Source organism: Ornithorhynchus anatinus, chromosome 21 (assembly GCF_004115215.2).
Source record: "Ornithorhynchus anatinus isolate Pmale09 chromosome 21, mOrnAna1.pri.v4, whole genome shotgun sequence".
Classification (NCBI taxonomy): Eukaryota; Metazoa; Chordata; class Mammalia; order Monotremata; family Ornithorhynchidae; genus Ornithorhynchus; species Ornithorhynchus anatinus.
This window is the reverse complement of record NC_041748.1, coordinates 3,072,326-3,099,420: the sequence shown is the minus strand read 5'-3', so window position 1 is coordinate 3,099,420 and position 27,095 is coordinate 3,072,326. Positions and strand designations below refer to the sequence as shown.

Genomic DNA, 27,095 nt, shown 5'->3' with positions numbered 1-27,095 from the left:
CCCAGAGAAGTTATTCGCCCGAGGTCCCGCGCAGCAGACTGGGGGCGGGATCCGGGATTAGAACCCGGGACCCTCCGAAGCCACGCCGCTTCTCGCTGTGGGAAGGGAATGTGGCCGCCACCTCAGCTATACTGAGAATCAGCGTGGCCTAGAGGAAAGGAGTCTGAGTAGTCAGCGGTCCTGGGTTCTAATCCCGGCTCCGCCACCTGTCTGCTGTGTGACCTTGGGCAAGTCACTCCCCTTCTCTGGGCCTCAGTTCCCTCCTCTGTAAAATGGGGAACCCCACGTGGGACAGGGACTGTGTCCAACCTCATTTGCTTGTAGCCAGCCCAGGACTTAGAAGAGTGCTCGGCACATAGTCAGCACTTACCGTATTCCAAATTATTACTATCGTTACTATTATCATTATGTCGTACGTGAACTGTTTCCAACCTGATTGTCTTGTGCCTACCCCCGCGTTTAGAAGAGTGCCTGAATCCCGACTCCGCCGCCCATCAGCTGGGTGACTTTGGGCAAGTCACTTCACTTCTCTGGCCCTCAGTGATCTCATCTGGAAAATGGGGATGGAGACCAGGAGCCCCACGTGAAACCACCTGATCACCTTCTATCTCCCCCAGCGCTTAGAACGGTGCTTGGCACATAGCGCGGAACAAATACCGACGTTATTATGTAGTAACTGCTTAAGAAATACCACGTTAAGATCGTTATGGTATTTGGTAAGCGCTTACTAACTAGTTCTAAACACTGGGGAAGTTCCAGGGTAATCGGGGGTCCCGCGTGGGGCTCACGGCCTTCGTCCCCATCTTACAGATGAGGCAACCGAGGCACAGAGAAGCGAAGTGACTTGCCCAGCAGATGAGTGGCGGGATTAGAACCCACAGCCTCTGACTCCGAAGCCCGGGCCATTTCCGTTAAGCCACGCGGCTTCTCTTATTATTATTATTATTATTACGTGGGACATGGACTGTGTCCGACCTGACGGTCTCGTTTCTCCCCCAAAGCATAGTGTAGTGCTTGGCATCTAATCCCGGCCCCTCCACTTGTCAGCTGTGTGACCCCGGGCAAGTCGCTGCACCTCTCTGGGCCTCCGTTTCCTCATCTGTCAAATGGGGATGAAGACTGTGAGCCCCACGGGGGACTGCCTGATCGCCTTGTATCCCCCCACCAGCGCTTAGACCTAGTGCTTTGCACGTAGTAAGCGCCGAACAACTGTCATCGGGACGATTATTATATAATAAGCGCTTCACAAGTACCAGAAAAGAAAAAAGGACCGTTTCTTCTTTACCATTAGACGCCCCATCTCCATCTCCCCACATTGAAGCAGCCCCCCGCCCCTGACCAACCCAGGGAACAGCCGCAGGGGCATCAATCTTTATTGGGAGAAACGTATTTAAGCTCTTTACAGCACCACCGAGTCAAACGCCTCAGAAGAGCAGGGAGGGGGGGAAAAAGGGAAGAGAGCAGAGGAGAGGCGGGGAATAAAACGCCTGCTGCCCCCGGGTGTCTTGAGGGTTCCGGGAGGCCATCTTGCCTCCACCACGGAGACTGTCGCTTCCAGGGCGTGGGAGAAGCCCGGGAGGGCGGCTACGGGACTTCGACTCCTGCAGAGATAGAGAGAGAGAGAGAGACAAACGGAGAGAGCCCAGCTCTTAAGCAGGGCTTCCGGGAGGCTCCACGGCGTCCCGGCGGTAACCGTTATTTCCCGAGCGCCCCACTGAAAGCCAGTACGACGCGGAGAAAAAAAAAAAAAGTTGGTATTTGTTAAGCGCTTACTATGTGCAGAGCACTGTTCTAAGCGCTGGGGTAGACACGGGGGAATCAGGTTGTCCCAGGTGGGGCTCACAGTCTTAATCCCCATTTTACAGATGAGGGAACTGAGGCGCAGAGAAGTTAAGTGACTCGCCCACAGTCACACAGCTGACAAGTGGCAGAGCTGGGATTCGAACTCATGAGCCCTGACTCCAAAGCCCGTGCTCTTTCCACTGCGCCACGAAGCGTCGCCTTCTCTGCCCACAGGGAACCTCCACTCTAACGGGGGAGGTTAGAGTGTCCAGCCTAGTCCATAACGGAAGGTGACATCGAATCAACGTGTCCCCACGGGGACGGTGAGCTTGGGCGGGCCGGGCCCACTCGGGCCCGGGGGCTGGCGACGAAGCGGGAAAGGCCTCTCGGGCGGCGGGTCCTTGGTGACCTGTGTCTCGCTGGCCCGGGGCGTCGGGTCGAACCAGTCGGTCAGCCCGTCGGATTTCCCGAGCGCTTACTTGGGAGAGTACGAGGGAGCGATATAACGGACACGTTCCCTGCCCGCAGGGAGTCGCGGTCTACAGGGGGAGACTGACCTTATTGGAGATAAATAAAATGGCAGATATGGACATAAGCGGTGTGAGAGGGAGGGATGAAAAAAGGGAGCGAGTCGGGGCGACGCAGAAGGGAGGAGAAGGAGGGCTTAATCTGGGAAGGCTTCTTGGGGAGATGGGCCTTCAATCTTTGATCTTCCTCCTGAGTCGGGGCGGGGGGCGGGGTCAATCGTGTGACCCATCAGGCAAAGGCCAGGAAGACCCCCGAGGGCAAACACCATCCTTCCCGCCCGCGACGGGGGTGGGCAGATGTGGGGCCCGGGTCTGGGAAAGGGAAGGAAACTATGGATGCCCGTCTATTTGTCTTGCTTGGTCGCCTGTCTCCCCCCCATCCCAGTCCGTTGTCGGGCCGGGATCGTCTCTTCTTGTTGCCGAGTCGAAGCTTCCAAGCGCTTAGGACAGAGCTCTGCGCACAGTAAGCCCTCAGTAAATACGAGTGAACGAATGAATGAAACAGACGGGGAACGGAGAAGAGGCCTCTCGGTTTATCCCTGGCCCGTTCCGGCCCAGGTCCTCCCCATCCCCGGCCCTTAGAGGGGACGGGATTAATCCGTGCAGGTTGATGTTTCCTAAATCCCCCCTCCTTTCTCCCGGTGGCGGTCCACCCCGCGGGAGAAAGGACCAGGCATTTCCGGAGCAGAGAGGCTTCTCGCGCCCCAGGGCCGCTCCGGAAGGAGACTGCGTTCCTCTGGAAGTCGCTCGGCCACCTGGTGACCGCAGCTGGGGCACCGCCAATTCCAGAGGAGGAGGAGAGCAGAGAGGGCCAGCAGCAACAGGTACCACGAGGACCGTCGGGGGAGGCAGACGGGGGTCTCCCATCTTGCAAGATTGTGGAGCCAGTGTTAAAATCCTTCCCCGAGCAGATCTGGGTTGCTTGGAACCACTGGGAGATGTGTTTTCTCGGGGTGGGAGAGGGGGAGAGGGCAGGAGGGGTATTCCCAACCCTCGGGAGCCCGCCACCCGAGCCCCGAGAATGCCCCCCGTGCCACCCAGGGACCGCCAAATCCAAACGTCGAGGGACGGCCCCAAGGAGAATGGCGATCCCGGCGGGGGGGGGGGGGGGGGTGTGACCCCGAGGTCGACGGCCCGGACCCCGGGGGCCTAGAGACCACCCGGCCCCGGCGGGCGAGGAGGGCGGGTGTCAACGTACCTGTGGGCTTGGGGCTGGAGCAGGTGCGCTCACAGCCGGTGTTGCAGCACTTCTGCCCGCTCGGACAGGATTCATCCCCCCGGCACGGGTCGTTGCACAAAACCGCATTCGTAGCGCATTCGCTCTCCTTAGCTTGTTCTGAGGGGAAAGAGCGTGGGCTGGGGGTCGGAGGACGCCTCTGCTCCGACGTCCCGCCGACGCCTCCGACTTAACACGGCCGCGAGAGAGCTCCTCGTCTTCCCGCCCAAACCCCGCCCTCTCCCCGACTTTCCCGTCACCGGAGCCGCCGCCGCCGTCCTTTCCGTCTCACCGGCCCGGAACGCTGCCCTTCTCCTGGCCTCCTCTCTCTCGTTCAACCCGCGCATTCAATCCAACGCTAGATCCCGTCGGTTCCACCTTCACGCCGCCGCTAAACTCCGTCCTTTCGTTCAGTCGTCTGTACCGAGCGCTTGCCGTGGGCAGAGGCCCTTACTGAGCGCTCTTCTCTCCGGCCAAACCGCTCCCACGTTAAATCCAAGCACTTATCCCCTCCCGCCTTGACTACCGGGTCGGCCTCCTCGCCGATCTCTCCGCCTCCCGTCTCTCCCCACTCCAGTCCGTACTTCACTGGGCCGCCCGGCTCATTTTTCTACAGAAACGTCCGGCCCACGTCTCCCCGCCCCCCGAGGACTCCCCCATCCACCTCGGCAACAAACAGAAACCTCACACCGTCGGCTTTAAAACACTCCATCGCCTGGCCCCTTCCTACCTCACCTCGCTACTCCAACCCAGCCCGCGCGCTCCGCTCCGACGCCGATCTCCTCGTTCTCGTCTATCTCGCCGCCGACCCCTGGCCCGGGTCCTGCCCCTGGCCCGGAACCGCCCTCCCTTGCAGAGAGAGCCCAGTCCTGAGAGGAGGCTCGGGTTCTAACCCTAGCTATGCCCCGGGATGGCGGCGTGACCTTGGGCAAGTCACCTGACTTCCCCGAGTCTCAGGGCCCTCCTCTGTGAAATGGGGAGAAGCCCTTCGGAACGAGTTCCATCGGGGACGGGGACTACCGCGGGGAACGCGTCCGTCTAGCTGTGTTGTCCTCTCCCAGGCCCAGTGAGCGCTCAATAAATACGATCGGATGAACGAATCGCTTGAATCGCTTCCACCCCGGCGCTTGAGACGGCGCTGGGCACATCGATCGATCGACCGATCGCAGCTCTGCCATTTGTCTGCCGTGTGACCTCGGACAAGTCACTTTGCCTCTCTGTGATTCCATTTCCTCATCTTTATAAGAGGGTGTTCAATGTCTGTTCGCCTTCCTACTTAGACTGGGAGCCCCATGTGGGACGGGGGGCTCCGACCTGCTGATCTCATACTTAGCGGCGCTGAAAACGGCATCTACCCCAGTGCTAACCAAGTTCCCTAATTACGATCAGCGAAACTACCGCGCGAGACCTCCCCACCGCGCCCCCCGACAGATAGTTGGCGTGACACGTTCCCGGCTAGAGACACGACCCTCTCCCCACCTCCCGGCCCCAGAGCTGAACTCTTCCCCCTTCTCCCGGGAGTCGGAGGTCGTGGGTTCTGATCCCCGCTCCGCCGCTCACCAGCTGTGTGACTCCGGGCGAGTCACTTCACTTCTCTGCGCCTCAGTTCCCTCATCTGGAAAATGGGGATGGAGACGGCGAGCCCCACGCGGGACCGCCTGATGACCTCGTCTCTACCCCGGCGCTTAGAACGGTGCTGGGCACCAAGAAGCGCTTAACAAATCCCATCGTTATTAGTAGTATTGATTATTCTCTGGCCTGGGTGGGAGAGACACCCCTCCCTCGCCCCCTTCCCCCAGAGGTGCCCAAGGGGGTCAGTGCTTGGACTCACCTACAGCCCCCCAGGACACTAGGACCCTAAAGGAGAGGACCATTGCGAGAAGCAAGAGGTTGCTGGACTTCATGTCACACTGCGAGGAACAGATCTGAGATACAAGCAGAGAGACAGGTCAGAGACGTCGCCCGTCGGTCGCTAGAGGTGTCTTGAGCGCCAACCGTGCGCGGACCACTGTCCTAAGCGTTGGGGAGAGTCCGACGCGGCAATAAGCGGACACATTTCCCGTCCGCCACGAGCTGACGGGCGAGAGGGGAATCTCTGTGGTGTTCGTTAAGCTCTCACTCTGCGCCAGGCCCTGGACTAAGCACTGGGGCGGGTTGGAGCCACTCAGGTTGGACACAGTCCCCGTCCCACTTGGGGCTCACCGTCTCCATCCCCATTTCCCAGATGAAGGAACCGAGGCCCGGAGAAGCGACTTGACCGAGGTCCCACGGCAGGCACAGTGGCGGAGCCGGGATCAGAACCCAGGTCCTTCGGACCCCCGGGTTCGGGCTGTGGGCGCTAGGCCGTGCTCCAGTCAGGACAGGGTCGAGCTCAAGGGTACCTTCCAAGCTGTCCGGTCGAGAGGTGGTCCGGGTTTGGGGGCTTTTTTATGGCATCTGTGAGGCGCTTCCCCCCCCCGCCGGTCGCTGTACTGAGCGCCGGGGTAGATACGAGCCCATCCCGTCGGACGCGGTCCGTGTCCCACGTGGGGCTCACATTCTCAATCCCCATTTTACCGATGAGGAAACGGAGGCAGAGAGAGGTGAAATGACCGGCCCAAGGTCTCACGGCTGACAAGGGTGAGCCCCGTGGGGGACAGGGGCTGTGCCCAACCTCGTGATCTTGCACCTACCTCGCCGCATGGTGCAGTGCTTGTGACGAAAGAAGAACCGAGGAAGAACCACCTTTTAAAAGTAGACCTCTAGACCGCAAGCTCGTGGTGGGCGAGGAATGCGTCTATTTCTTGTTATATCGTCCTCTCAAGAGCGCTCCGCTCTCAGTGGGCGCTCAAGAAATACGACTGAATGAACACAAAAAGCGCTTCTCACGCATCAACTGTTTTCCCCAACTCCCAAGTATAAACTCCATTTCTCTCCAAAGAGAAAAGTCGCAGCCCACGACTGAATTAACACAAATTTCAGTTCCCTTTTCTCGTCGTTCCCCCCAACTCTCACTTAAGCCATCCGTCCTCCGTCCCGGGACAGTGCCGAGCCGTCCGTCTCTCCTGGATATCCTCGACCGTCCGTTTCGAGTCTCCGCGCCTCCTCGCTCCTCTCCTCTTCTTGCTTTCTTCACTCTCTCCCCTCCCAAGCTGACCTGCCTAATAATGTCATCCCCGTTGGGCACTCACTCTGTGCCAAGCACTAAGCGGTGAGGTCGACATAAGCACGGCGGAGTGGGGAGAGCAGGGAGTCGGAAGGTCGCGGTTTCGCATCCCGGCCCCCGCCGCTCGTCTGCCGCGTGGCCTGGGGAAGTCGCTTCAATTCTGTGGGCCTCAGTTCCCTCATCTGGAAAATGGGGATTAGGACGGTGAGCCCCCCGGGGGACAGGGACTGCGTCCGATCTGATTTGCTTGTTTCCACCCCAGCGCTGGGAACAGTGCCTGGCACATAGTAAGCGCTCAACGGATACGACGATGATGGTGATGATGATTATTACATCAGATCATCAGGTCCGACACAGTCCCTGTTCCCACCCAGGACTGGTGGTCTGAGAAGGAATCCCCCTTTTACAGATGAGGAAATGGAGATACAGGGCACAAGCAAGCAAGAGGAAGGGCCAGAATCGAAACCCAGGTCCTCTGACTCCCAGGCCCCGGCCTTTTCGGCTAGGCCTCGCTGCTTCTCCACATTTCTCCCTAGGCCTCACGCCTCACACGCCCTGACCTTCCAGCCTTCTACGCGCCTACTCCCCTCTCAAACCCTCGAGACCTCTCTATCTTCAAAGCCCCGCTAAAATCAACTCATCAATCAATCCATGAGCACTTCCCCTGTGCAGAGCGCTGTACTAAGCCCTGGAGAGCGATCCACGGATGCATTTCCCGCCCCCAAGGAGCTCGGAGGGGGAGAGAGGCGTTAATAAAGTCGAAGTAAAGGAATCAATTCATTTTCCTCCAGAAAGCCTCTTCCCCTGTTAGGTCCTGTCGATCAAACCGTCGTCCACGTCGCCGAAGTTTACGGTGATGTGGTTCTTCCGTTTATTTAACCACCGGTCGATTCTGCACTTTACGGCCTGGCCCGGTGGAAAAAGCCCTGACCCGGAAGTCAGAAGACTGGGTTCCACCCCTTGCCTGCTGTGTGACCTCGGGCCAGTCGCCTCACCTCTCTGGGCCTTCGTTTCCTCCCCCGTAAAACGGATTTTAAATCCTCCCCCTTCCCATTTAGACTGGGAGCCCCATGTGAGACGGGGGCCGTTTGTCTTGAATCCCCCCTTAACAGTTATTATTATTATTATTATCATTATTCTTCGCAGTTGCCGGCTCCCCGCTGGCCGGTGAGCTCGCTGGGGGCAGGGAATGTGCCCGTTTGTTTTAGCGAACACGCCCAAGCGCTCAGTACGGTTCTCTGCACACAGTAAGCGCCCAGGACGACCGTAACCCAACCCCTTCTGTGTAATAGTATTAAGATTAATCCCCCGATTAGACTGTAAACCCGTCAAGGGGCGGGGATTGTCTCTCTCTGTTGCCGTATTGTCCATTCCAAGTGCTTAGTACAGTACTCTACACATAGTAAGCGCTCAATAAATACTACTGAATGAATGAATGGATGAATAAGAAGCGGGCGGATGGAGGTCCACGGGTGGAAGATGCTAAAAAAAGAAAGGCTCGGGCCTCCAGCAGGCTCCCAGTCTAAGAATGAGGGGGACGGATCCCCGAGGAAAGGTGAGAAGAACAAAAAGAGAAAGAGAGGAGCGGCAGAGGAAGGGAAAAGAGAAGACAATAAAATACCGTCAGAGTCACGGTTCTGTGCTCTTCGCCAGGAGGCCGGGCTGTCCAACCGTCAAAACAGCCGCTGCCCCAAGAACTCTCCGGCCCCAAAGTTCTGCACGGTGCCGAGCCTTGGGGCGGCTTCTTCCCAAGGGTGGGATGGCGGGATTGGGGGGGGATCCCAAACCCCGGGAGGCAGGCAGCTGCAGGGGCGGGGGTCTCCCGGGCGGGTGTGTAGGGCGACGATGATACGAACGACGCTTGTAAGCGCTCAATAAATACTACTGAATGAATGAATGCTTGGCACATAGTAAGCGCTTAACAAGACCGTCGTTATTATATATCTACAGTTCTATTTATTTATACCGATGCCTGTTTACTTGTTCTAATGTGTGTATATGTATATCTTTAATTCTATTTATTTATACCGATGCCTGTTTACTTGTTTCGCTTTCTGTCTCCCCCTTCTAGACTGTAAGCCCGGCGTACTTTCCAAGAGCTTAGTACAGCGCTCAGCACACGGTGAGCGCTCAATAAATACGACTAAATAAATGAACGAGAAGCAGGGTGGCCTAGAGGAAAGACCCCCAGGCCTGGGAGTCAGAGGACCTGGGTTCTGACCCCGGCTCTACCATTTCTCCTCTGTGTCACCTTAGTCAAGTCACTGCACTTCTCTGTGCCTCACTTCTTCCCTCCTGTGCAAGACGGGGATGAAGCCCGCGAGCCCCGCGTGGGACGGGGTCATCACCCAACCGGATTATCCTGTATCTTCTATGCGCATAGAAGCCAGCCTGGTGTAGTAGCTAGAGCCCGGGGTCGGGAGGCAGAGGTCACGGGTTCTAATCCCGGCTCCACCCTTGCCTGCTGTGTGAACTTGGGCAGGTCGCTTCCCTTAGCTGGGCCTCGGTTGCCTCATCTGCAGAATGGGGACTGAGATCGGGAGCCCCACGTGGGACGGGAGGCTGTGTCCAACCCAGCCCGCGCCCTCCGCTCCTCTGCCGCCGCTAACCTCCTCACGGTCCCCCCTTCGTGCCCGTCCCGCGGCGACCCCCGGCCCGTGTCCCGCCTCTGACCTGGAACGCCCTCCCTCCTCACGTCCGCCAAACTAACTCTCTTCCCTCCTTCAAAGCCCTACTGAGAGCTCACCTCCTCCAGGAGGCCTTCCCAGACTGATCCCCCCTTTTCCTCTGCTCCTCCTCTCCTCCCCACAGGACCTGTGTGTATAGGGCCATATTTATTATTTTACTATTCTATTTATTTTATTGACGATGTGCATATGTATTATTCTATTTATAATGACGCTATTAATAATAATGATGGCATTTGTTAAGTGCTTACCACGTGCCGAGCACTGAGGGAGATAGAAGGTCATCGGGTTGTCTCACGTGGGGCTCCCAGCCTTCATCCCCATTTTCCAGATGAGGGAACTGAGGCCCAGAGAAGCAAAGTGACTTGCCCCAGGTCACCCAGCAGACGGAACCGGCATTAGAACCCAGACCCGGCCTCTTTCCCCTGGGCCACGCCGCTTCCTATTTATTATTACAGTAAGCGCCTAAGGCACACCGTCGCTCCTCTTCTAGTAGGCGCTTAACAAATACCAATAATTATCATTAGTTATTATTATTATTACTATTATGAGCCCGTCATTGGGCGGAGATTGTCTCTGCTGCCGAATTGTACATTCCAAGCGCTTAGTGCTTGTCCACAAGAACCGACCGACCGGCAGCCAGGCCTCCGGAGCAGAACTGAGAGGACAAGAGTGACTCCATTTTAGTGATTCCAGGACTTCCCTCCCTTTTACGATCCCCTCCAGTTTGGGAAAGTGTCAACCCCTCCCCCAGACAAGAAAGATAACGACGACATTCTTTGGACGTCAGAGGACACGGGTTCGAATCCTGACTCCGCCACTGGTCGGCTGGGTGACTGTGGGCAAGTCACTTAATAGTCACTTCTCTGTGCCTCAGTGAGAAGCAGTTTGGCTCAGTGGTAAGAGCCCGGGCTTGGGAGTCAGAGGTCATGGGTTCGAATTCCGGCTCTGCCACCTGTCAGCTGTGTGACTGTGGGCAAGTCACTTAACCTCTCTGGGTCTCAGTTCCCTCATCTGTAAAAATGGGGATTAAGACTGTGAGCCTCATATGGGACACCCCGATGAGCCTGTATCTCCCCCAGCGCTTAGAACAGTGTTCTGCACATAGTAAGCGCTTAACGAATACCAACATTATTATTATTAAGTCACTTAATTCTCTGGGCCTCAGTTACCTCATCTATAAAATGGGGATTAACTGTGAGCCTCACGTGGGACGACCTGATCAACCTGAATCTCCCCCAGTGCTTAGAACAGTGCTCTGCAAATAGTAAGCGCTTAACAAATACCAACATCATTATTATTATCTGGAAAATGGGGATGAAGACTGGGAGCCGCACATGGGACAACCTGATTCCCCTGTATCTTCCCCAGCGCTTAGAACAGTGCTCGGCACCTAGTGAGCGCTTCACAAATACCAACATTATGATTATTATTATCTGGAAAATGGGGATGAAGACTGGGAGCCGCACGTGGGACAACCTGATGACCCTGTTAAATCTCCCCCAGCGCTTAGCACAGCGCTCGGCACATAGTAGGTGCTTAACAAATACCAACATTGTCACAGCCGGGTGACTGTGGGCAAGTCGCTTCACTTCTCTGGGCCTCAGTTCCCTCATCCGTAAAATGGGGATGAACTGCGAGCCTCACGTGGCACAACCTGATGACCCTGTGTCTCCCCCAGCGCTTAGAACAGCGCTCTGCACATAGGAAGCGCTTAACCAATACCAACATTATTATTACCACGGCTACTCTAGCGGGCGCCTCAAAAACAGCAGAAAAAGAAGCAGGCCTCAGCCGCCCCCCCCCCCCCATATGCCTTTCCCGCCCTTTTTCCCGCCCCTCACGGCCGGACGTCACCGCGGCGTCGTCGCCATGGCAACCCCTCGGCCGATGCTTTTTTTTTTGTCCCGGCTTCCCCTGCGCGGCGGGTGGCCGCGCGGGCCGATGACGTCAGGCGACTGACTTCCGGCGGGCCGGGCAGCCGGCCGCCATGGGCACCAGCCGGGGCCGCGACCCGCCGCGGGGGCCTCAGCCCGGGGGCGATGGACCCGCCGTCGGCCCGGTACGGGCGCAGGGCGGGCGGGGGGAGGAGGAGGAGGAGCGGGCCGGGGGCCTGCGCTAAGCGCTGCGGTCAGGCCCGGCCCCCCCGCGGACGGTCACTTCGCTCCGCGGGCCTCACTTACCTCAGCGACAAAATGGGCGCCCGCTCGGGCAGGCGCGCGCGCGCGCTCCTCCTCAGCGCCCGCTGGCTTCCGGCCGGCGGGCCTATGGATTGAGCGCTCCCTGTGTTCATTCATCCACTCCTACTTATTGAGCGCTTCCTGTGTTCCTTCAGTCAGGCAGTCGTATTTACTCCCTGGGTTCAGTCATTCACTCGTACTTATTGAGCGCTCCCTGGGTTCATTCATTCACTCCTACTTATTGAGCGCCCCCTGGGTTCATTCAGTCAGTCGTCTGTATTGAGCGCCTCCCGTGTTCCTTCATTCAGTCAGTCGTCTGTATTGAGCGCCTCCCGTGTTCCTTCAGTCAGTCAGTCATCTGTATTGAGCGCCTCCCGTGTTTCTTCAGTCAGTCGTCTGTATTGAGCGCCTCCCGTGTTCATTCAGTCAGGCGTCTGTATTGAGCGCCTCCCGTGTTCCTTCAGTCAGGCGTCTGTATTGAGCGCCCCCCCGTGTTCCTTCATTCAGTCAGTCGTCTGTATTGAGCGCCTCCCGTGTTCATTCAGTCAGTCGTCTGTATTGAGCGCCTCCCGTGTTCCTTCAGACAGTCGTCTGTATTGAGCGCCCCTGTGTTCAGTCATTCAGGCAGTCGTATTTATTGAGCGCTCCCTGTGTTCATTCATTCACTCGTATTTATTGAGCGCTTTCTGTGTTCAGTCAGTCGTCTGTATTGAGCGCCCCCCGTGTTCATTCAGTCAGTCGTATTTATTGAGCGGTCCCTGTGTCCATTCATTCACTCGTATTTATTGAGCGCCTCCCGTGTTCATTCAGTCAGTCGTCTGTATTGAGCGCTCCTGTGTTCAGTCATTCGGGCAGTCGTATTTATTGAGCGCTTCCTGAGTTCATTCATTCGTATGTATTGAGCACTTACTGTGTTCATTCAATCAGTCGTATTTATTGAGCGCTCCCTCTGTTCAGTCGGTCGTATTTATTGAACACTTCCCGTTTTCCCTCATTCATCAGTCGTATTTGTTGAGCGCTCCCTGTGTTCAGTCAGTCGTATTTTTTGAGCACCCACTGGGTTCCTTCAGTCAGTCGTATTTATTGAGCGCCCACTGTGTTCAGTCAGTCGTATTTATTGAGCGCCTACTGTGGTCCTTCAGTCAGTCCTATCTATTGAGCGCCCACTGTGTTCAGTCATATTTACTGAGCAATTCCTGTGTTCATTCAGTTGTATTCATCGAGCACTTCCCGTGTTCCTTCATTCAGCCGTATTTATTGAGCACTTTCTGTATTCCTTCATTCAGTCGTACTTATTGAGCGCTTCCGTGTTTTCATTCATTCAGTCGTATTTAATGAGCTTTTCCTGTGTTCCTTCAGTCTTCTTTACTGAGCTTTTCCTCTGTTCCTTCATTCATGCAGCCGTATATATTGAGCGCTTCCTGTGCTCATTCATTCAGGCGTATTTATTGAGCGCCTCCTGGGCTGGTTCATTCAGGCAGTTGTAGTTACTGAGCCCGTACCGTGGCCATCCTCTCATTGAGTCGTATTTGGTGAGCGCTCACGGTGCCCAGAGCCCCGGATTAGGCCTTGGGAGAGTCCGAGCCAGCTGAGGCGCTAAAATAATAATGTTGATATTTGTTAAGTGCTTATTATGTGCAGAGCACTGTTCTAAGCGCTGGGGTAGATACAGAGTCATCGGGTCGTCCCACGTGAGGCTCCCAGTCTTCATCCCCATTTGACAGATGAGGGAACTGAGGCCCAGAGAAGTGAAGTGACTCGCCCACAGTCACCCAGCTGATAAGCGGCGCATCCGGGATTCGAACCCGTGACCTCTGACTCCCAAGCCCGGGCTCTAGCCACCGAGCCACACTGCTTCTCTGAAACGATGAGGTGGTAACATGGTCAGAGTGACCATTATTGTTATCCTGTTTGTTATTATTATTATTATCAAAAATAATGATAATAGTAACATCAGCAGCGTGACTTTGGGCAAGTCATTTCTTCGGGCCTCAGGTACCTCATCGGTAAAATGGGGATTCATTCAGGCGGATTTATAGAGCACTTTCTGTGTTCCTTCAGTTGGATTTATTGAGCGCTCACTGTGTTCAATCGTATTTATTGAGCGCTTACTGTGTTTGTTCATTCATTCAGGTGTATTTATTGAGCTCTTCCTCTGTTCAGTCGTATTTATTGAGCGCTTACTTGGTTCTTTCATTCAGTCAGTAGTATTTGTTGAGCGCTTACAGTGTGCAGAGCACTGTAATAAGCGCTTGGGAGATTCCAAGCCAACCGAGGGGCTGAAATTATAATAATATGTCAATTATTAAGAGAAGCAGCGGGGCTCAGCAGAAAGAGCCCGGGCTTGGGAGCCAGAGGTCATGGGTTCGAATCCCGGCCCCCGCCCCCTTGTCAGCTGTGTGACTTTGGGCAAGTCACCTCACTTCTCTGGGTCTCAGTGACCTCATCTGGAAAATGGGGATGAAGACCGGGAGCCTCACCAGGGGACAATCTGATTACCCTGTAGCCCCCCAGGGCTTAGAACAGTGCTTTGCACATAGTAAACGCCTAACAAACACCATCATTATTATTATAATGAGGTGGTAACATTATCAGAGTAATTATCATTATTATGGCATGTGTTAGTATAAATAACAATAAGATCAGCTGTGAGACTTTGGGCAAGTCACTTCTCTGGGCCTCAAGTACCTCACTGGTAAAGTGGTGATTCCTTCATTCGTCCAGGTATATTTATTGAGCGCTCACTGTGTTCATTCACGCATTCAGACGTATTTATTGAGCACTTACTGTGTTCGCTCATTCATTCGGGTGTATTTTTTGAGCTCTTCCCGTGTTCATTCATTCCGTCGTACTTATTGACTGCTTACCGTGTTCTTTCAGTCGTATTTCTTGAGCGCTTGCTGTGTGCAGAGCACTGTACTAAGCGCTTGGGAGAGTCCGAGCCAACCGAGGGGCTAATATTATAAGGAGGTGGTAACATTATCAGAGTTGTTATTATAGTATTATTAGTAGTAATAATAATAGATCAGCTCTGTGACTTTGGGCAAGTCACTTCACCTCTCTGGGCCTCAGGTACCTCATTGGTAAAATGGGGATTCATTCATTCAGTTGTATTTATTGAGCGCTCACTGTGTTCATTCATTCAGTCGTGTTTATTTGAGCGCTCACGGTGTTCATTCTGTCGTATTTATTGAGCGCCTATTGTGTGCAGAGCACTGTACTAAGTGCTTGGGAGAGGACAATTCAGTAACAAAGAGACAATCCCTACCCACAGCGGGCTCAGAGTCTAGAATGGGGGAGACAGGCATCAAAACAAATACACGGGCATCAATATAAATAAATACAGTTATAGATATGAGCACATCAAAACCAGTAAACCGCCATTAATAGAAATAAATAGAATTAAAGGTGTATGTATATCAAAACAAGTACCCAGGGATTGATATAAATAAATAGAATTGTAGAAATATGCACATCCAAATACACAGGCATCAGTAGAAATAAATAGAATTATAGATGTACATATATCAAAACAAGTACCCAGGTATCGATATAAATAAATGGAATTGTAGAAATATGCACATCCAAAAACACAAGCATCAGTATAAATGGAATTATAGATATATGCACCTCAAAACCAGTAAACAGGCATCAGTAGAAATAGAATTACAGATGCACGCATATCAGAAGAGGGACCTGGGGATCGATGTAAATAAATAGAATTGTAGAAATGTGCACATCCAAACAACTACATGGGCATCGATATAAATAAAAACAATTATAGATATGGGCACATCACAACCATTAAACAGGCATTAATAGAAATAAATAGAATTATAGATGTGCGCATATTAAAACAAGTACCCGGGGATCGATATAAATAGAATTGTAGAAATATGTACATCCAACCAAATACACGGACATCAGTAGAAATAAATGGAATTATTGATCTATCTATATATGTATATGCATCAAAACCAGTAACCAGGCATCAGTAGAAATAAATGGAATTATAGATATAAGTGGTGGGGCCGGGGATGGGGGGGGAGAGAGCAGACTTTATCTCCATTTTCCAGATGAGGTCACTGAGGCCCGGAGGAGGGAAGTGACTGGCCCAAGGTCACCCAGCAGGCGAGCGGGGATTAGAACCCACGACCCTCCGACTCCCACCCGGGCCCTCCCCGCTGCTCCCAACTGCTTAGCGCAGCGCCCTGCGCGGATTGAGGCCTGATGACCCAGTATCTCCCCCAGCGCTCCGAACGGTGCTTGGCGCAAAGTGAGCGCTCAACAAATACCAGCGTTATTATAAGGGCTCAGTCGATGCGACTGAAGGGAACGAGTGCGAAATAGGAGTGGCCGGGCGATCGGGAAGACGAGGGAGCCCCGATTTGGACCCGTGAGGTCCTCGGCGGGACGTCCCGGAGGCGGGAGGAGCGGAGAGCCGGAGATTCGGGAACGGTCGCGGGAGCGGATGCGTTCTGGGAGGGAGCTGGGGGCGACGGAGACGGGATGGGGACCCCCGGACCGACCCCGCCGGGAAGGGACGGGGCAGAGGAGGAGGAGCCCCCCAAAGAGACGGGACCGGGAGAGGCCGGAGTCGGCGGAGCCGACGTCGGAGAACTTTTCCCGGAGAAGACGGGAAGATCCACGGCGTCCGAAGCCGTCGAGGAGCTGAAACGGTCCCTCTCGACTGTCCGCTCGTCGGGGACCGGGCCTGTCCGGCGTCCCCTCCGACTCTCCGGGTGCTTAGTACAGAGTTGGGCCCACCCGGCGGAGAGCCGGGGGGGCCCGGGTTCTAATCCCGGCCCCGCCACTTGTCCGCTGCGGGCCGGTCTCTTGGCTCCTCCGGCCTCGCTGCCCTCGCCTGGAAAAGGGGGATGGAGGCGGTGGGCCCCACGGGCCGGCGGCCGCCGCGACGCTCAGCACAGAGCCCGCTGATTATTTCTCCTCGCCCGCAGAGCCCCTGGAACGTGATGATCAAGCACCGGCAGGTCCAGCGGCGCGGCCGGAGGTCCCAGGTGACCACCAGGTGAGAGGCCGCCCGGCCCGGACCCCCCGGAGACGCGGCGGGAGGGGGGTCGGGGGATCGGCAGGCTCGGCCCCTCCGTCACTGGTACTTACTGAGCGCCAGACGGCGGGCAGAGCGCTCGATGGGGTGATCGGGAGCGCCCGGGAGGGGAGAGGCTGTGGGGCCCCTTCCCTTCCCACGGTGAGCTTAATAATAATAATAATAATAATAATAATTGATATCTGTTAAGCGCTTACTACATGCCAAGCGCCGAGGGGGAGACGAGGTAATCAGCTCGTCCCACGGGGGGCTCCCAGTCTCCAACCCCATTTTACAGATGAAGTAACTGAGGCCCAGAGAAGTTGAGTGACCTGCCCAGGGTCCCCCAGCTGACAGGTGGGAGAGGCGGGATTGGAACTCGGAACCTCCTGCCTCCCAGGCCCCGGGGCTTTCAGTCCAGAGAGGGATCCGACCCTAAGCGGCTCCGCCGCGTCACCCTGGGCTGGTCATTTCCCCCGGGCTCCAGTTCCCTCGTCTGAGAGTGGGGGTCAGGACGGCATCCGACCCGACTGGGCCTGTAGCCAGACCGGCGCTTAGTACAGTTCCCGGCACACGGTAAGCGCTTACCAGACACCGGGATTATTATGATTAATATCACCCCAGCGCTTAGAACAGTGCTCGGCACATAAGCGCTTAACAGACACCGTGATTATTATTATTATTACCCCGGCGCTTAACAGACACCGTGATTATTACGATGAATGTTACCCCAGCGCTTAGAACAGTGCTCGGCACGTAGTAAGCGCCTGACAGACACTGTGATTATGATGCTTATCACCCCAGTGCTTAGAACAGTGCTTGGCACATAGTAAATGCTTAACAGCACCGCGATTATGATGATTAATATTACCCCAGCGCTTAGAACAGTGCTCGGCACATAATAAACGCTTAACTGACACCGTGATTATTATTATCGTTACCCCGGCACTTAACAGACACCGTGATTCTTATGGTTAATGTTACCCCGGCGCTTAGAACGGTGCTCGGCACACAGTAAGCGCTTACCAGACACCGTGATTATTATGATTATTATATTGTTATTACTATTATTATAGATTAGGGATGGGGGGAATGGTCGGGGGGAAGGATGTTGACGTCGGCCCGGCCCCGCGGCGTTTTATGTCCCGGTCGGTCGTTCTGAACGTCCGCCTGGGCCCGCCGAGAGACGCCGGCCGCCCCCGGGCGCTCAGTAAATAGGCCCCGGCTGAGGGCGTCCAGCCGGGGGGCCGCGGCCTGACCGCCCCCCGCCCTCGGTCGGTCCCCCCGGTGGGCGGCTGACCCAGGGGCAGCTTCACGGACCCGGTCATCTCCATGGAGCTGCTGCGAGCCGTCCTCCAGCCCAGCATCGACGAGGACATCCGGACGGTGTTCGGCAAGTACCTGAAGGTGAGCGGGCCGCCCCCGCGCCGAGCGGGGCGTCCCGGGGCCGGGAGGCCGCGGGTTCTAATCCCGCCTCGCGTGGGGGGAAAAGGGGGCTGGAGACGGCCGGCTCCACGAGGCTGGCTCTGCCCCGGCGCTCAGAACAGCGCCCGGCACGTAGTGAGCGCCTCCCGTCACCGGAACCGAGCGCCGGGGAGGATCCCGGCAGATCCGGCCCCCAGAGAGGCCGAGTGACCGGCCCGAGGTCGCCCGGCAGACGACGGCGAGGCCGGGGTTAGAACCCGTCACCCTCTGACGCCCGGATCCGGGCCGCGTCCGCCGTGCCGAGCTGCTATACCGAGCGCCTTTTGTGCGCGAGGCGGCCGGTGGTATTTACCAGGCAAGGCGGTCGACGGCTTTCCGGCCAGGCGCTCGATGGTATTTACTGAGCGTCTCCGACGCACCGGGCACCTGTTGGAGCGTTTACTCCGTGCGGAGCACTGTGCCAAGCGGCGGAGAGAGCACGGGAGAGTCAGGAGAGACGATCCTTGCCTTTAAATAGTCTTCAGTCGGGCGGGGGAGACGGGCCGAAAGACATTCGAAGCGCCTCGTACGGTGCTCCGCACGCCGGAGGCGCTCAGTAAGTACGACCGAATGAACGATGTACAAACAGCAGGGAGAAGGAAAGGCGGAATCCAGGTTGGGCATCCTTTAGGCGCTTACCACGTGCCTGGCGGAGTACTGAGCGCCGGGGAAGATGCCAGATAGTCGCGTGGGTCGGGGCTCCCGGGACTGTCCTCTCCCAAGCGTTCACTGCAGTGCTCCGCATACGGAAAGCGCTCAGTAGATAACGATGGGCTGCCCAGAGCTGAGGGACGGGACCGGTCCGGCGGCGCGGTGCCTGGGCATGTCGTATTCCAAGCGCTTGGTACAGCTCTCTGCACATAGTAAGCGCTCAATAAACACTATTGAATGAATGAATGAATGAATGAATGAATGAATGAATAAGCGCTCAGTCCAATACAGCCCAGCGGGGAGCCCCGTCCCCTGACCGGAGAGAGCTCACGGTCCGGGGGTGCGGGGAGGAACTTTGGATTGGGGCAGACGTCCGGTGGGGCGAAAACGGAGGGCTTCAAGGGGATGGATTTTTTATCATTACTATTATTTAAGCGCTCACTATGTGCCAGGCACTGTGCTAAGCACTGGGGCAGACAGCGGATCGGGGAGGACATGGTCCCCGTCCCCCCCCCATCCCCATTTTCCAGAGGAGGGAAGTGAGGCCAGCGGGAAAGGGCCCGGCCCAAGGTCACCCGGCAGCCGGGTGGCGGAGCCGGGATTGGAACCCAGGCCCCTCGGGTTCTGTCCACCCCGCCGTGCTGCTTATTGAGCGCTTGCTATGTGCAGAGCACTGTACTGAGCGCTTGGGAGAGCACAGGAGGACCCGGTCCCTGACCACCACGGCCTGACAGTCGAGAGGGGGGGATTCATTCATTCATCCATCCATCCAGTCGGTCGTATTTATTGAGCGCCTACCGGTTGCGGAGCGCTGTGCCAAGCGCCGGAGATTCCAGGACGAGGGCAACGCCGGAGGGGAGTCGGGAGAAGGAACGGTCGACGCCCCGGGCCTGTCTTGGACATTTCTTTCTTTCTTTTAATGAATAAATACATAATTACGGTACCTGTTAAGCACTTACTATGTGCCAGGCACTGCCCTCATTCATTCGATCCTATTTATTGAACGCTTACAGTATGCAGAGCGCTGTATTCATTCATTCGATCCTATTGACTGAGCGCTTACGGCGTGCGGAGCGCCGTATTCATTCATTTGATCTTTTTTACTGAGTGCTTAAGGTGCGGAGCACCGTATTCATTCAGTCCTATTTACTGAGCACTTAGGACGTGCGGAGCGCCGTATTCGTTCGTTTGATTCTATTTACTGAGCACTTACGGTTTGCAGAGACGCAATAATCATTGATTTGATCCTGTTGACTGAGCGTTTACGGCGTGCGGAGCATCGTATTTGCTCATTCGATCCTATTGACTGAGCGCCTACGGCGTGCGGAGCGCCGTATTCCTTCATTCGATCCTATTCGCTGAGCATTCCCAGAGTGCGGAGCACGGTATTCATTCGATCCTATTTACTGAGCGCCTAGGGCGTGCCGGGCGCAGTATTCATTCATTCAATCTTATTTACAGAGTGCTTACGGCGTGCAGAGCACTGTACTCGGTCCTATTTACTGAGCGCTTGTGGCGTGCAGAGCACCGTGATCATTGATTCGCCACTATTTACTGAGCGCTTACAGTGTGCCGAGCGCCGTACTCCTGCATTCGCTCCTATTTACTGAGCGCTTACGGCGTGCGGAGCGCCGAATTTGTTCATCTGCTCTTATTTGCTGAGCGCTTAGGGCGTGCGGAGTGCCTTGTTCATTCATTCGCCCCTATTTACTGAGCGCCTACGGCGTGCGGAGCGCCGTATTCCCTTCATTCGATCCTATTTATTGAACACTTACGATGCGCGGAGCGCCGTATTCATTCGGTCCTATTTACTGAGCGCTTACGGCTTGCGGAGCACCGTATGCATTCGATCCTATTTACTGAGCGCCTACGGTGGGCGGAGCGCCATATTCATTCCTTCGATCCTATTTGTTGAGCGCTTACGGTGTGCAGAGCACTGTACTCGACGCTTTGGAGAGTCCGATAAAGCCAAAAACGGACCCATTCCCTGCCCACAAGGAGCCGACGGTCTGGGGTGGGGGAGGGAGAGGTGAAGAGGTCCGCTCTGCCGCTCGTCTGCTGTGTGACCCTGGGTGAGTCACCTCACTTCTCTGGGCCTCAGTTCCCTCACCTGGAAAATGGGGATGAAGACTAAGCGGGCCGGGGACTGTGTTCGACTCGAATCGCTCGGATCCACCCCGCCACGCCGTGAGCGCTCAGTCAGTAGCGTCGAGTGAACGAGTACGGCGCTCGGCACGCCGTAAGCGTTCAGTAAATAGGATCGATTGAACGAATACGGCGTGCCGTAAGCGCTGTCAGTGGGATCGAATGAATGACTATCGTGCTCTGCACGCCGTGAGCGTTCAATAGATAGGATCGAATGAACGAATACGGCGCTCCGCACGCCGTGAGCGCTCAATAGATAGGATCGAAGGAACGAATACGGCGCTCCGCACGCCGTAGGCGCTCAGTCGGTAGGATGGAAGGAACGAATACGGCACTCTGCTTACCATAAGCGTTCAGTCAATAGGATCGGATGAACAAACACGGCGCCCCGCGCGCCGTAAGCGTCAGACGACAGCGTTGAGCGACCGCGGCCCCGAGCAGGTGCTCGGCAAGTAGGCGGGGCAGCCCGCCGGAGCGAAGGGCACGGAGGCTTCCTCCGGGGGGAGGGCTGAAGGCCGGGGCCCGGCCCCCCCCCCCCCCCGTCTCCCCAGTTCTTTCAGAAGGCGGCGCTAAACGTGCGGGACAACGTCGGGGACGAGGTGGAGACCGAGCGGCTGATCCAGGAGGCCTGTCGCAGTTCTCTGGAGCAGGTGGGCCGCCCCCCCCAGTTCGGAGTCGGTCCGCCGGGGCTACTCTCTGAGCGCTCCCGGACCCACCCCCGCGCTCAGAACGGGGCTCGGCTGGGAGGGAGCGCCGACGAAGGGCGGCGGGTTCGAACCCAGGCTCCGCCGCCGCGGTCTTCCCACGGGCCGGGGTGGATTCGAGCAGATCGGGGCGGACGCGAGACCTCGGCCGAGTCACTCGGCCCCTCGGGGCGGGCCTCGGTCCCCTCGCCCGGAAGACGGGGACGGAGACCGGGTCCCCCCCCCCCCCCGATTTACCCGCTTCCACCCCGGCGCTCGGTACGGAGTAGGCGCCTAAGAAATAGCACCCTCATTCCCCCTCCGCCGCCGGTCAGCCGCGTGACCTCGGACGAGTCACTTCACTCCTCTGTGCCTCGGTTCCCTCCTCCGGGGGTGAAGCCCACGAGCCCCACGGGGGACGGCCCGGTATCGACCCCAGCGCTCAGAACGGTGCCTGGCGCCTAGTAAGCGCTTAACAAATACCAACATCATCATCATCATGATGATGATGATGATGATTATTATTATTAATTATCACGAGGACTCATTTGGCATCAGCGACCGAGGAAGCGCGTGCTGAGATCGCGTACCTCGGCTCTACGAAGCGCCGGGTCCGTGGCGGTGATCGGGGACCGGAATAACGTCCAAACGTTCATTCCGTCGTATTTACTGAGCGCTTACTGCGTGCTGAGCGCTTGGAGAGAACAGTCCGGCCCCGGATAGAGACAACGGGCCGCCTGTGATGGCCGCCCGCCACTCTGCGCCCCTCCGCACGCAGGTGACAGTGATAACGGTGGGATTCGTTAAGCGCTCCCTCCAGACCGGGCGCCGTACCGAGCGCCGGAGTGGATGCCGGCGGTGCCCGGACCGCGGGGAGCGCTCAGTCAGTACGACCGAATGAACGGAAGCGAATAACGTTGGTATTTGCGAAGCGCCTACTACGTGCCGAGCGCCGCTCTAAGCGCCGGGGGAGATCCGGGGCCATCAGGTCGTCCCACGTGAGGCTCACGGTCAATCCCCATTTTCCAGCGAGGGAACTGAGGCCCACAGAAGCGACTCGCCCACCGTCACGCAGCCGCCGAGCGGCCGAGCCGCGATCCGAACCCGTGACGGCGGACTCCCGAGCCCGGGCTCTTGCCGCTGAGCCACGCGGCCCGGCCCCCCGTCTTCCGGGGGAGGAAACGGAGGCCCAGGGCGGAGGGGGTGGGGATCAGAAGCCGCGTCCCCGGGACTTGCGGGCCCTGACCGCTGGGCCGCACTGCCTCGGCCGCCCGCTCCCGATCCCCTCAGCCGGCGAGGGCAGCCCCGGCCTCCCGACCTCCGCGACTCCTCCCTCTCTCCCGACAGGCCAAGCTCCTCTTCGCCAACGGGGAGAAGACGATTCCCAGATCGGGCCACAGAGCGCCGGCGGGAAAGGTGGGGCGGCGGCCCCGGGGAGCGTCAGCCGGGGAGGGGGCCCCGGGTTGGAATCCCGGCCCGCGGGACCTCGTCCGGGAAACGGGAACGAAGAGCAGCCCCCCGCCCGGGGGCCCGCCTCCTCGGACCCGGGAGGGCGCGTCGCGACGCTGATCCGGGCAGCGCCGAGCGGCGGGCCCAGCTCAGCGCTCGGCGCGGCGTAAGCGCGGCTCCCCTCCGTCGTCCCGCCTGTCTCCCCAGCGTGGACAGCAGGTAGAAGGAGGATCCCGCCAAGGAAGTCCCGTCCACAAGAAGGTAGGCGGCCCCCCCACGGTAACCGGGGGCAATACTGATAACCGGGGGGCATCTGAGGTGCGCTGGGTTTTGAGGGGCAGGAGCCCGGGCCGGGGAGTCAGAGGTCACGGGGTTCGAATCCCGGCTCGGCAGCTCCGGGACCGTGGGCGAGTCGCTTCACCTCTCCGGGCCTCGGTGACCTCATCTGTCAAATGGGGATGAAGACCGTGAGCCTCAGGTGGGACAACCCGACGACCCCGGCGCTCGGCGCCTGGGAGCGTCCGGTAGGGTTCCCATCAGCCAGGCCGCTGCCGGCTGGCCAGAGGGGCCGGGAGCGGGTAGGGCCGCGTGGTCCTGGCGGAAGAGGCGTCCGTTCGGTCCCTCGGTGGGCTGTACCGAGCGCCTGGGCGAGTCCGGAGCCGGGGAACGAGGAGGCCCCATCCAGGCGTCCTTCTCGAGCACCCGCCGCGGGCGGTGCACTGTACCGAGCACTCGGCCTTGGGGGGGGTGGGTCAAAGGTGGTGGGTTCTCACCCCCGCTCCGCCCCTTGCCTGCCGGGTGACCCGGGACCGGTCATTTCCCTTCCCTGGGCCGCAGCGGCCGCGGCCGGAAAACGGGGATGGGGTCGCGTATCGCCCCCGGGCGCTTAGAGCGGCGCCCGGCACGTACTGAGCGCCTGCCGGATACCGTCCTCGTCCACGGACGGCCGCCTCCCCCGCCCGCGGCGAGCTGACGTGACCGGGACAGAGATAAATTAGGGGCGTCTACACGTACGCGTCCGTCCGTTCACTCGGCTGATCGTATCCGGCGCTTCCCCCGTGCAGCACGCTGCGCCGAACGCTTGGGAGAGTCCGACACGGCCACAGACAGGCGCCCCCCGTGCCCGCGAGGAGCTGACGGTCTACGTTAATAGAAATAAATTACGGGTGCATACGTGTAGACGTTGGATCGTATTCAGCGCTTCCCGCGGGCGGGGCGCTGTACTAGACGCGCGGGAGAGTCCGGCACAATAAACGGACACCTCCCCTGCCCACGCCGAGCCGACGGGCCAGAGGGGGAGACCGACGGGAAGGGAAAGGGGCTCAGGCGTCGAAGGTCGTGGGTTCGAATCCCCGTTCCGCCGCTTGCCAGCTGTGTGACTTGGGGCGAGTCACTTCTCTGGGCCTCAGTGACCTCATCCCGACGGCTCCCCTGACGCCCTCTCCCCCCCCCCCCCCCCCGCAGCGGAAGGGGCGGCCTCCGGGACCCGCCGTCAGCTCCAACGACCGGGCGGCCTCGGCGGCGCCGTGAGTAGGGCCGGGCGCGGGGCGCTGGGCTAGACGCTGGGGAGAGGCCGGCCCGGGGGAGGGCGACGTGAAGGGAGAGAGAGAAACGGCGGGCGCTCGGGAGGGTCCGGCGGAGCCGGCGGCCATCGCCGGCGCCCACCGCGCGCGGAGCGCCGCGCCGGGCCGGCCGCGGCGGGGGGGGGGGGGGGGGACGCCCCCGACCTCCGACATCCGACCCCTCCAGGTGGAAGGCCAAGGGCTGCGAGCTCGTCCGGCGGGACGGCCCCAAGGTAGCGTGGGAGGGGCGTGGGGGGACGGGGGGTCCCGGGGCGAGGCCGGGGGGCCGGGGGCCGCAGCCCGTGACCCTCCTCCCCGCTCTCTGCGTCCCTCCGGCCGTCCGCCCGCCGGGCAGTGGGACCCGGCCCGCCTCAAGAGCACCACCACCTTCGTGCTCGGCTCTCACGCTAACAAGTAAGTCCCGCGCCGGGGAGGTGGCGGGTTCGGGTCGAGGCCGCCGGGGCCGGGCTCGCCGTCCCAATCCCCGTCGGGCGGGCGAGGTCAGGTAGACGCTCCCGGCGCTCGGTACGGCGGCACGCGGTAAGCGCTTCGATCCCGTCCCCCTCCTCGTCGTCTTCAGGGCCCTCGGCATGGGAGGCACCAGGGGCCGGATCTACATCAAGCACCCGCATCTCTTCAAGGTGAGGGGCGCCGGCCGGATCGGCCCCGGGGGGTCGGGCGGCTCTCCGGAAAGCCGCCGGCCGGGGACTCGTCGGGCGCCCGCTCCGCGCCGAGCACCGTTCCCGGCTCCGGGGGAGCCGGGGGGGCCCCCGGGCTCCACCCCCCTCTTCCGGACGAGGTCGCCGAGGCCCCGAGAAGCCAAGTGACGGGCCCGGGGTCGCTCGCCGACGACCTGCCGGCCTCGGCGACCTCATCTGGAAAACGGGGGCGTCTAATCCCGGCCCCGTGCTCCCCCGCCGGGTGCCCTCGGGCCAGTCGCTTCCCCCCCCCGGGCCTCGGCTGCAAAACGGGGGCGAAATCCCTCCTCGCCCTCCCCCCCCCCCCCCCCCGACCCCGGTGGGCGCGGGAGGAGGGACCTTGGTCCGCCCCCGTCGACCCGCCGTCCGAAGCCCAGCGCTCGGCGCAGGGCGGCGTCCCGCGGGAGGGCACGACCGCCGCCCCCGCCCCGTCCGGAAAACGGAGCCCGTGGGCCCGGGACGGCGCCGGGCACGTAGTGAGCGCCTAACGGACAACCCGGATATCACCGAGCGGTCGGAGTTAGTCCCGCGGCCGTCTCCGAGCGTCTGGCCCGGCGCCCCGGGCCCCGCGCGGCCCCCGGCGATGATTGGGCTACCGGCTGAGCACCTACGGCACGGCGAGGGAGGTCCGAGGCGGGGCGGCCCGGTGGGCGGATCCCCCGCTCGGCCGCTCGCCCTCCGCTCGCCCGAGGGCGGGCAGCGTGCCGAACGCCCCGGAGGGGCCGGGGGTCTGGAGATGATGGATGGAAATTGGTCGATGGAAATAAAGAAATCAGTGACGGACCCGGACGTGGGCGGGAGAGGACGGCCCCGGCCCGGGCGTGTCCCGGCTCTGGGCCTCGGTTTCCTCGCCCGCGTGACCCGGGACCTCCCCCGGCGGATCTCGCACGGATCCGCGAGGGGATCCCGGTGGGGGGGGGGTCGGGACCTCGGCCGGGCGGCCCGGCCGCCCCGCTGCTTCAGTTCCCTCACCGGGAGCCCGGACCCAATCCCTGCCCCGCCCGGCGCGTAGTAAGCGCCTGACGGCCGCCGCCGCCGCCCCTGTCGAGAAGGGGAAGGAAGGAGGGGGTCTGAGCGGGCCGGGGGGGCGGCCGAGGGGCGGGAGTGACCACGACGCCCCCCGATCGCCCCGGCCCCCCCAAACAGTACGCCGCCGACCCCCAGGACAAGCACTGGCTAGCGGAGCAGCATCACATGCGGGCCACCGGAGGCAAGTTGGTAAGCACGGCCGCGGCGGGGCGGCCCGGGACCCCCGCGGGGCGCCGGTCTCCGTCCGGGGGGTCCCCGGGGCCGGCCCGCCCTCTGACCTCCCTCCCCCGGCCCCCCCAGGCCTACCTCCTCATCGAGGAGGACATCCGCGACCTGGCTGCCAGCGACGAATACAGGTGAGGACCCCCCGCGCGCCCGTCCGGGCCCCCTTCCCCCCTCCCTCTCCCCTTCCCCTCCCGCCCCCCGACCTTGCATTTCTCGCGGAAGCCGGGTCGTCCCGCCCGCTTCCCCGTCCCCGCGACTCGGGTCGCCGGGCGAGGCCCGGAGGAGGGCCTGAGTCCGGCTCCGCCGGTGTCCGTCCGTCCCTCCCTCCCGCCCAGGGATTGCCTGGACCTGAAGCTGGAGGAGCTCAACCCTTTCATCCCCCCGTCGTGGATGGCCGAGAAGATGCGCAGATACATGGACACCCTCCGCGCCGAGAACGAGCCGCGGCCCGGGGAGGCCCCCCCCGAGACCTGAACCCCGCCTCGAACCCGCGTCCCGAGACGGACCAGCGCCGAGGGGCCCGGGGACCCCCCCGGGGCGGGAGACTATTAAACGGAGCCTCGGATACCCACGTGGTCCACGGCGGTGGTCGGTCGCGCCGGGGG

The 27,095-nt window shown here is 59.5% G+C and overlaps 2 protein-coding genes across 3 annotated transcripts; one reads left to right on the top strand and one right to left on the bottom strand.

Annotated features, from left to right (window-relative positions):
* Positions 1 to 1,357: 1,357 nt before the first annotated feature.
* On the bottom strand, positions 1,358 to 11,349 carry LOC103169037. Its single transcript, XM_039910070.1, has 6 exons — positions 11,321 to 11,349; positions 9,991 to 10,015; positions 8,292 to 8,540; positions 5,357 to 5,450; positions 3,508 to 3,645; positions 1,358 to 1,601 (listed from the first exon to the last, which is right to left on the bottom strand). The coding sequence occupies exons 1-6, from the start codon at positions 11,347 to 11,349 to the stop codon at positions 1,585 to 1,587; spliced, it is 552 nt and encodes a 183-aa protein (XP_039766004.1). The 3' UTR covers positions 1,358 to 1,584.
* On the top strand, positions 11,316 to 27,058 carry DNTTIP1 (deoxynucleotidyltransferase terminal interacting protein 1). 2 transcript variants are annotated; one of them, XM_029049353.1, is made up of 13 exons: positions 11,316 to 11,419; positions 16,496 to 16,566; positions 17,889 to 17,991; positions 21,396 to 21,494; positions 22,875 to 22,943; positions 23,184 to 23,237; positions 24,441 to 24,502; positions 24,726 to 24,771; positions 24,894 to 24,952; positions 25,119 to 25,179; positions 26,401 to 26,454; positions 26,566 to 26,621; positions 26,826 to 27,058. In XM_029049353.1, the coding sequence occupies exons 1-13, from the start codon at positions 11,348 to 11,350 to the stop codon at positions 26,962 to 26,964; spliced, it is 945 nt and encodes a 314-aa protein (XP_028905186.1). In that variant the 5' UTR covers positions 11,316 to 11,347; the 3' UTR covers positions 26,965 to 27,058. The 2 variants fall into 2 exon arrangements, with proteins under 2 accessions (XP_028905186.1, XP_028905185.1); XM_029049352.1 differs by having other exon boundaries at positions 26,383 to 26,454.
* Positions 27,059 to 27,095: the final 37 nt, after the last annotated feature.